The sequence below is a fragment of the Scaptodrosophila lebanonensis genome, unplaced genomic scaffold (assembly GCF_003285725.1).
Source record: "Scaptodrosophila lebanonensis strain 11010-0011.00,11010-0021.00 unplaced genomic scaffold, SlebRS2 tig00001410-arrow-pilon, whole genome shotgun sequence".
Taxonomy (NCBI): Eukaryota; Metazoa; Arthropoda; class Insecta; order Diptera; family Drosophilidae; genus Scaptodrosophila; species Scaptodrosophila lebanonensis.
The window spans coordinates 5,266,705-5,275,011 of NW_022060738.1; the positions used below are offsets into that span (position 1 = coordinate 5,266,705).

The 8,307-nt window shown below is 40.6% G+C and overlaps 2 protein-coding genes across 2 annotated transcripts; one reads left to right on the top strand and one right to left on the bottom strand.

Moving 5' to 3' along the window:
- The first annotated feature begins 303 nt into the window (after positions 1 to 303).
- On the top strand, positions 304 to 4,720 carry LOC115630540. The gene is made up of 12 exons (XM_030527146.1): positions 304 to 427; positions 477 to 933; positions 990 to 1,101; positions 1,164 to 1,287; positions 1,410 to 1,636; positions 1,694 to 2,255; positions 2,528 to 2,716; positions 2,776 to 2,926; positions 3,359 to 3,768; positions 3,834 to 3,980; positions 4,037 to 4,263; positions 4,319 to 4,720. The coding sequence occupies exons 1-12, from the start codon at positions 386 to 388 to the stop codon at positions 4,569 to 4,571; spliced, it is 2,901 nt and encodes a 966-aa protein (XP_030383006.1). The 5' UTR covers positions 304 to 385; the 3' UTR covers positions 4,572 to 4,720.
- A 52-nt stretch (positions 4,721 to 4,772) lies between these two features.
- On the bottom strand, positions 4,773 to 7,221 carry LOC115630541. Its single transcript, XM_030527147.1, has 2 exons — positions 6,787 to 7,221; positions 4,773 to 6,270 (listed from the first exon to the last, which is right to left on the bottom strand). Exons 1-2 carry the CDS (start codon positions 7,154 to 7,156, stop codon positions 4,916 to 4,918), a joined length of 1,725 nt encoding a protein of 574 aa, XP_030383007.1. The 5' UTR covers positions 7,157 to 7,221; the 3' UTR covers positions 4,773 to 4,915.
- Positions 7,222 to 8,307: the final 1,086 nt, after the last annotated feature.

The window sequence follows — 8,307 nt, forward strand, 5'->3', positions numbered from 1 at the left end:
AACGGCAATTTTCCGATATCGATATTTCAGTGAAAATAAGTGCTTATATGTACGCAGTAACAGATTCGATGCGAGAGATGCCACATTCTCAAAATTGATCAAGATACTAACTCTATGTTTAGTGATACTAACTATGTTTCTTTATCTTTGCAATCTTTGCACCACACGAACATTTTACTATTATACTACAATTTTTTTATTATACTAAATTATACAAATGAGAATAAAACCAGCTTAATATACTGCCAATTGGTTGTTATAAATACTGCATTGGAAAATGTGTACACACTTTTCGTTAACGGCGTCTAGCATACGGTCACTTGTTGCGGGCCTATTATAGAAATAAATTTGTGTTCTTCCTTTTAGCACTTGGCAAACGATTGCCATGGATTTTGTGACAGCCATTTCGACGGGTGCTGATATAGAGGTACGTGAAAAGCGTTCGATTCCCCAAATAAACGTCTTTCAATTTCTAGTATACGGTTCACGAATATGCGTACGCATTTTTGCAAGCGTTGACTTCAGATCCCCACAATTGGTGTACCAAGGTGTCATATAAATTTGTCGGGCAATGCTTCAATGCACTGGGTATAAGGTTTATGGTTAGCATGGAAGCATTCGCAAAGATGCCTCAGCATCCGTACCGCAATGACAACTTGGACTACGTCTTCAATAGCGCCCCATTCGTGCTGCAGGGATTACACGAATTTTTAAATCAACTTCCTACTCTCCTGGCCACCTACGATAAAGCACTCACCCGTAAAAACCATGGCAGCAACGCTAATAGAGAATTCAACATGCTTACGCGACCGCTACCGTGCTATTTGCGAGTAGTTAGCATATGGTGCAAGGTGGTCGACGCGATGAGCTGTAACGGGGATCCAAACACAAAAGCTATTGACAAATTTCTACGCGAACCGTTGGCACGAGTGTGTAAGTTTACCTAACTTTATCACTATCAGTATTGTTATCCTTTGCCTTTCACACAGCTTACAGCATACTCCTGGGCTTATCCAAACTACTGCCCGACTACGGCATGGAATTGCTTGAACTACCGGAGTTTTGTCGAACTTTGACCATTAATGTCCGCTTTGGCATCTTGTACGTACATACATACATATGTAGTACATTTTCTTCACAGCTGCACTTATTTGTGTTTTCAGCTATGAAGAAACCCATAACACTATTCTGAAGCCGATGCTGCGATTATTTCGGAAATATTCTTGGGTCTTTTGTGGTGTTCATCATAGCGCTCTTAATTTTATTTACTGCGTATTTTGCGTTAAGGTACGTAGCAAGCTTCCCAAAATTTCGTATTGATTATTTATTTGGCGACTTATTGAGCTTACAACTCTGACACCTTTTATATCTTGTAACAGACCCATACATATTTTTTCTCTGAATTTTAGTGGCCAAACAATAGCAGCTATGAGCGAGCCTACAAGTTTTTAAAAGATCTACTCACAAGATTCGCGCGCAACCAACTACGCGATGAAAACGGCAATCTCCTTCTCCGCATTCTGACTGACGAATTAATTAGCGACAAATTTGTGGCCATACAATTTCATATGCTGAGACCACAAACGGATACTTATTTGCTGATGGCCACATTAAAATATTTGCTGGAATTGCAAAAGTAATTTATAGCAATGTTTTAAAATTTTAAACCTTGCTTAATGTCGTTTTCTTGCAGTCACATAACCAGCACAGAAATTTTTCCAATATCCTTTCTAGAACGCATACTACAGCTTGTGCTGCAAATGCCACAAACACCGATCACCTTGGTAATTAGAGAATTAGCAGCTGAGCTGTATATAAGCCTTGTGCACCGGCAGTACGATGTGCAGGAGATAGTCTTACATGTGCTAAAGACTTTCAGCAAGATGTCACACGGTAGAACCATTTTAAACGAGCACGAGCATGCCTTGACAGTGTTGATGAATTCGTTGCAACTAATGATCCAATATTGTAGCGCAATGCAAAACTTTGCCTACTACATAAGTATTCTGAACTCAACTGACATAGAATTGGAGCTAAGACTACTCGCCACACAGTTCATATATGCTCTGTTTGTTATGCACACCAAGAAATATGGCCAGAGTGAGGATGCTCAGGTGCAGATTCACGAGCTATTGCTACAGATAGTCGAAATAATTGAGGGAACTCATCAACAAGAGATACGCGCTCTGTTATTCAGCTTATTCGATTTGGTCGATTTCAATGCTATCGCTGAACACAATCCGGAAAATATATTAGTAAGTGCAAATAATGGAAATGTTTAAAATATATTTGAATGCTTAAGAATTACATTCAGGCCATTGCCTGAATTGTCCCAAAGTTGTATTAGCTCTAATCACAGTTTGCAAATTTCGCAGCGTTACGACGGGCTTAATTGTTTATCTGTGTATAACGTGCAAGCACCCTATGTCTTTAGAGTGGTAGCTAGCTGATAGTGTTCGTTATTTATTATCTTGTTCAATTTGTTACCCTGATAATTGATCATTCATTTTTCCCTTTACACCTATTGATTTCACTGGAGCGATTTTGTCTGGACAAATTTTTACATGACGAATCACTGTCAGAGTCTGATTTCTACACGCTCTATGCTAGCATGATTCGTTCAGTACGAGCAACAGGGAATGAACAAATACACACTCATGTGGTGGATACATTAAGAGACGAGCACACAAACATGCAAAACATGTTCAGTGAACAGGTAAAAAAAAACTCTGTCACTTTTCAACATTGTGTAAAAGTACTTATATTTTTTTTCAGCTAACGCCTTCACCAGGGCAATTGCAAACTTATTTTAATCATTTACGACGCCTAAATGTGCTCATCAGACGCGACAAGTTGCCCAGACGGTTGATACGTGAGATGTATCCTTCACTAGCCTCTAATATACCTCTGTGCGAGGGGGAACTGGGTAAGCTAAATAGAACTAAAGGTTTTAAAGCAACATAATTTATGTAAAAGTCATGTTAAAATATGAGCAGTAATCCACACCTTTTTTAAAAGAACCCTTTACCTGAAGGTTAAAAGTGTATTATGAAATCGATCTGTACCCCTGGGTGGACCCCTTTTAGAATATACACATATTCTTGATTAGCTTGACAAGACGAGTAATAAATTTTGCGATCGCGTTCATTGGGGCTTAATTATTCAATTGCCAAGATTAATTTTAAGAACAATGAAGTTTCTACTTATGCACTGCCAGCAGCTGTGGTTCCTTTGATTCAGATGCGTAATCTAATTGCCCATTGCTATTTTCAAAATTTGTTTAAAAGAAGTACAATTCAGAAAAAGAATACTCGTACAATTATTTTGAATTATCTTAAATAACGTTCTTTCGTTTTAGCTGCACTTGGATGTGAAACACTTGCCTATATGCTCTGCTCATTGTGTAAAGGGGCAAACGTTAGTGACGCAGATGAAGAAGTTCGCAGTTTGGTAAAGGATTTGAGTACCACTTGTGTTCGCGAAATGTCCGAAATCTCTATGGCAGCGACTACAACTGAGTTTAAAAGGGCCAAAAGCTTTTACAGCGCCATTGCCCTACTGCTGCTTTGTCAACAGACCGATGCGTGTGGCTACAGCGTCCTGGTGGAGCATCTTGCACAAACGGCTCAAATTCGCCAGACGTTCTTTTGTTCGCTGACCTCTAATTACATGCAGGAGATGTATTTGTTTTTTCAACTACTCCATGCCAGCGAGCATATTTTGTTGCCAAGTAACAAAATTTGGAAGCTGCTGCAACACTATAAAATGGTTAGCATCCATTGTTTCGATTACTGTGTGGCCTTTCCTGAATAATGTTCGATATTAAATTACAGCATCCATCTGTGAATGCTGTAGTCACCCAAGAATTAAAGAATCTGATAGGTGTACTGATAAAGCACAGACTGGAGATGTACGCTACTGCCCTGCCAGTGGTTCTTCTACACATTTGCACAGAAAACTCTAATAAAAGTCGAGTGACCGTAAGTCAAAGAACATCAGTACTTTTTAAATTAAGAGCTAACCACAACTCGATTAGAATGCGCTTCGAGGCCACGTGAATCTCATTAACCAATATGCCAGTGCCAAAGAAGCATGGCTATTGAAGGTGCACATCTTTACTTCAACGTTGAAACTTATTGTCAAAAGTTTGGCGGTGCGCATACCTATTAATGATTTAAGAAATCGCAATCGCTTGTCATCGCTACCATATTTAATGCCTTTGGTATCGCAGCTCCGTCTCAAAAGAACTACTCTTCAGGAAATGTAAGCAGTAATACTTCTAAAAACACATTTTGTAATTCTTCTTAAATGTTTGCAGTGCCCACTTGCTTTGTAGCTTGCAGGAACAAGTGCTGTGTGCAAGCGAGATGCACAATTTGGATGCATTCATTTCTCAGATGAGTGCCCATAAATATCACTGTGAAGAAGACTGTGCTATGTTAGCGCAAAATTCCAAGTGTGTGGGACACTTAAAGCCAGAGCCACCAGGTCCCATAGGCATATGGTTTCTAGAACCGATTGACTGTGCAAACGCTACTCAGGATGAACCAATGATCGTGGATGTTAATTGAAATTTAAATTGTAAACTAATCTATGAGATTTTCAATCACAAATTTTTGTCTTAGGAATTCATTTTGTTTAACGTTCCAGAAGCAGTAGATTTTGAAATTAATTTAAACACAAATTCTGTATTTGTATTGACTTTATATTTATGTTCAGTTCAAACAGTCTTTTCGAATACACAACCACAACAGTTTTTTAACTACGGTCGATAACATAACTGGTAACTAAACCTCTTGAACTGTTAAAGGGACTGCTGAAAAAGGTTAATGAAGGCATACTAAAAATAAATATACACATACAAAGGCAGAATATATAAATGGTAGATTAAAGGGAATCCTCTCAATCGCCTATGCTATTCATAGATGAAGCCAAACTTGTGCAGGAATTCTGCAAAGTTCGGTTTTTTCATATCAGCAGGCTCTGGCTCCATCTGCAGCAACTGCTCGATATTATAGCGTATCACATTATTATTCTTGTGTAGCATTTTTGCCGTCAACTCTGGAGAACTGTGAGCGGCTACACCTGTACCCACTGGAGTTGGGACTGGGGATGGAACCCAATTGGGAAAAGCGCGTACCAGGTTACGTGCGTGAGTCAAATTGCCGCGACGCATCTCTCCTGGTGCCACTTCAAGGGAGTATTCCTCCATGCTAGTATTCGGAGCACGAAATCCGGTGCCGTATGTGCGCCGACGTCGCAGAATATATTCATTGCCATTTCCCGATAACACCAGCTCCTCGTGCATTTCGTCCTGTTGGTATTGAATGCTGGAGGCACGTCCCACATTGCTCACACACTGGAGGAGCTCGCGTTTGGGCTGTTCAGCCTGATCCAGCTTGTGCTCCTTGAGTTTTGTGTGGGCCATAAGCTGATTTGGGGCATGCACAAACTCATTCTCCTTATTCTCTTTATTTGTAACCATGGTGGACTTCGTCAATGCCTTGGCTTCGGCCAACAATTGTTTAGCCTTGCATTGCTCATCCCATTCCTTAGTTGTGGGTATGTAACGTCGAGCTGGCAATAATGGCTTAGCCGCTGGCACAACTACTTGCTCTGGCTTGGAACGCTGGAGACAAATGTAACGCTTAGGCGGCACGATGGACTCGTGCTTTGGTTCATCCGGTATATCTACTTTGCTGCTTATATTGCGCTTGGGTATGGGCAAAAGAGCCTCAACCTCTTCACTGCGCGGATGTGGTTCGCCAACTTTTTCTCCAGCTTTAGCATTACGATCTCTACCTGGTGGATTCTTGCGGCTCTTCTGCTGCTCCCGCTCCTTCTTCATTTCGCGCAGCACGAACTCAATCCGCTCGCGTTTGAGCACACGCAAGCGATCGACACGTTCACGTTCTTCGGGCGTAAATCTCACTGGAGAGCGCGTTAAATGAACCACTGGACGCTGTAATTTAGATGATGGCAATATATTTCCCCTGATCGCCGGGACAAGTGGTTCGCGCATTCGTCGCTGCTCAACAAGCTTCAAGGCTTCCAGAGCCACCTTCCGCTCATGTTCACGTTTTTTCTCATCGGCTTCATACTTTTTCTTTGTTGGAAGTGGCAGAGGTGCATTTTCATTGTCATTATCTTTAGCATTTCCTTGAATGTCCTTGTCTGTTGCTGTTTTGTCTTTCCTCGCACGCTTCATCGTTGAATCCGTAGATTGGGCATCCTTCTTCGTAGGCGCAATGTGCGTGCCGTTTACGACAGCTAATGGAGATTGAGAAATTAAAACAAGGATCGAATGCTAGAGTCCTATTCCCAAAAATAAAATAAACTCTCCTTTCTCGGACAAGGAGAATCTGGATACCAACATTGGTTATTCTAGATTGTATAGTTTCTGAGTTTGCGTTCATCCAGACAGACAGACAGACAGACGGTCGGACGGACGGACGGATATGTCTAAATCGATTTCTCTTGGCATGCTGATCAAGAATATATGTATATATATATACTTTGTGGGGTCGGATATGCTACCTTCTGCCTGTTACATTCTTTGCACAAAGATAATTTACCCTTTTTACCAGCTACGGGTACAGGGTATAAAAAGACTGAAGACATAATTACGAACACACATATACATTTACTCTGTGTATGTGTGTCTACAAAATTAGGCCAATGCAGCAAAACCAACTGATTAAAAAATGCATCAAATAAGATGTTTGGAAATGGAATGCCATAGTAGTTGTTTGGGGCCGTATTGTTGAATAACTCTTCTACACTTACTATTGCGATTGGTGCGTTCCGTCCGCAATGTTTTGGGGAACCCCTTCCAGGGTAATGTCAGCTGCTTGCTCTTGAGCGTATCTGCGACTTCACTGACAACCAAAGCGGATTTTTCCGGCTCTTTGTACTCGTCGAATGCCTCAAAGTGTCGCTTCAATGCATTCAAATTTAACAAGTCCTCATCTTCGGCATCGGACTCGCGCTTGCAATACGGCACAAACTCATTAGCATCTGCATTGAGCATCTGCTGTAGGCGCGACTTCGAATCGCAATCACTGCCAGCATCTACATGTTGGCCATTGGTAGGGATATCGGGCAGTGGAATCTTTAATATCTCACAAAGCGCACGAGTGGCCTCTAAATTATCCATGCTGCCGATACAACTTTAGCCCAAAGAGTGAATTCAAAGTTTTTGTTAAAAATTTTAACTTTTACTCACGAAACGTTTTGAGGTAGACTGATCAATGTATGGAATCTGACAATACGACTTTTGAATAGTACCACACAGTTGCTGCGATTGGAAGGCTAAAACAGATACTTTTTGAAAAAAAAAAACTACAAGTATTGCATTGGCGTGACAAACAAATTGATAGCGCGATGCTGCAACAAGAAATGTAAAGTTAGTAAGCAAGGTACAGGGATTGGACAAGTTGTAGTTTCTAAAGGATCCACTGAGAGCTTTGTTGGAATGTTTTGTAATTTTCTAAAAAGCCACACATAGTCACAATTGTATTTTAATTAGTAATAATAGATTTATAAATAACGAACCATACCCACTTACAAATCACTGTTAATCAATCGGGAAATAAAAAAACTTTTTAAGCAATTAAATATTAAATATCACTTCATAATATTAGGTGAAAAGAAAGAATTATAATCGATAAGAAATGGTAATATTAGGTGCAAAATATAACAAAACTATGTATCAATCGGTACATTCGACAAGCTACCATCGGTTGCGAAAATACACTTTTTGATGCATTTTTTGTACAATTTTGATCAAATTTTATTCGCCGCTTTTCATTTGCACGCCTTACATCGACCTTCTTCAGTTAAAATAAAGCAAGCAGCATTCTCCGAAAGACGTCTCTTACGGCCATGTCCTAAAAGCATTTGGTGCTGCATGTCGGCAATGGTAGCTGAGGAGCTTCAACTCAAGCACGAACTAAGCGCAAGCAAACACTTTACTACTCCTATTTTCCATTGTTGACAGTTATTCGCACAATAAACGTAAGCCAAGCAAGCAAACAACACGGCAGAAAACAATGGCAGCAGCCAAGTTGGGGGAAAGGGGAGCTTCAGGGAAGATTTAGCACGAGCTCCAGCACACGGGCTATGCTCGTACAAGTGCATGCCGCGCCAGCAATGGTAACGACATTCAATAAAACGTTTGGAAATATTATTGGAGCACACACACACACAGCAACAACAAAAGCAGCAGGAGAGGAATAGGAAGGATAGGAATAGGAACATATGTACATACATATGTATGCACGCCGACTCGGAACTGGAACTCAACGA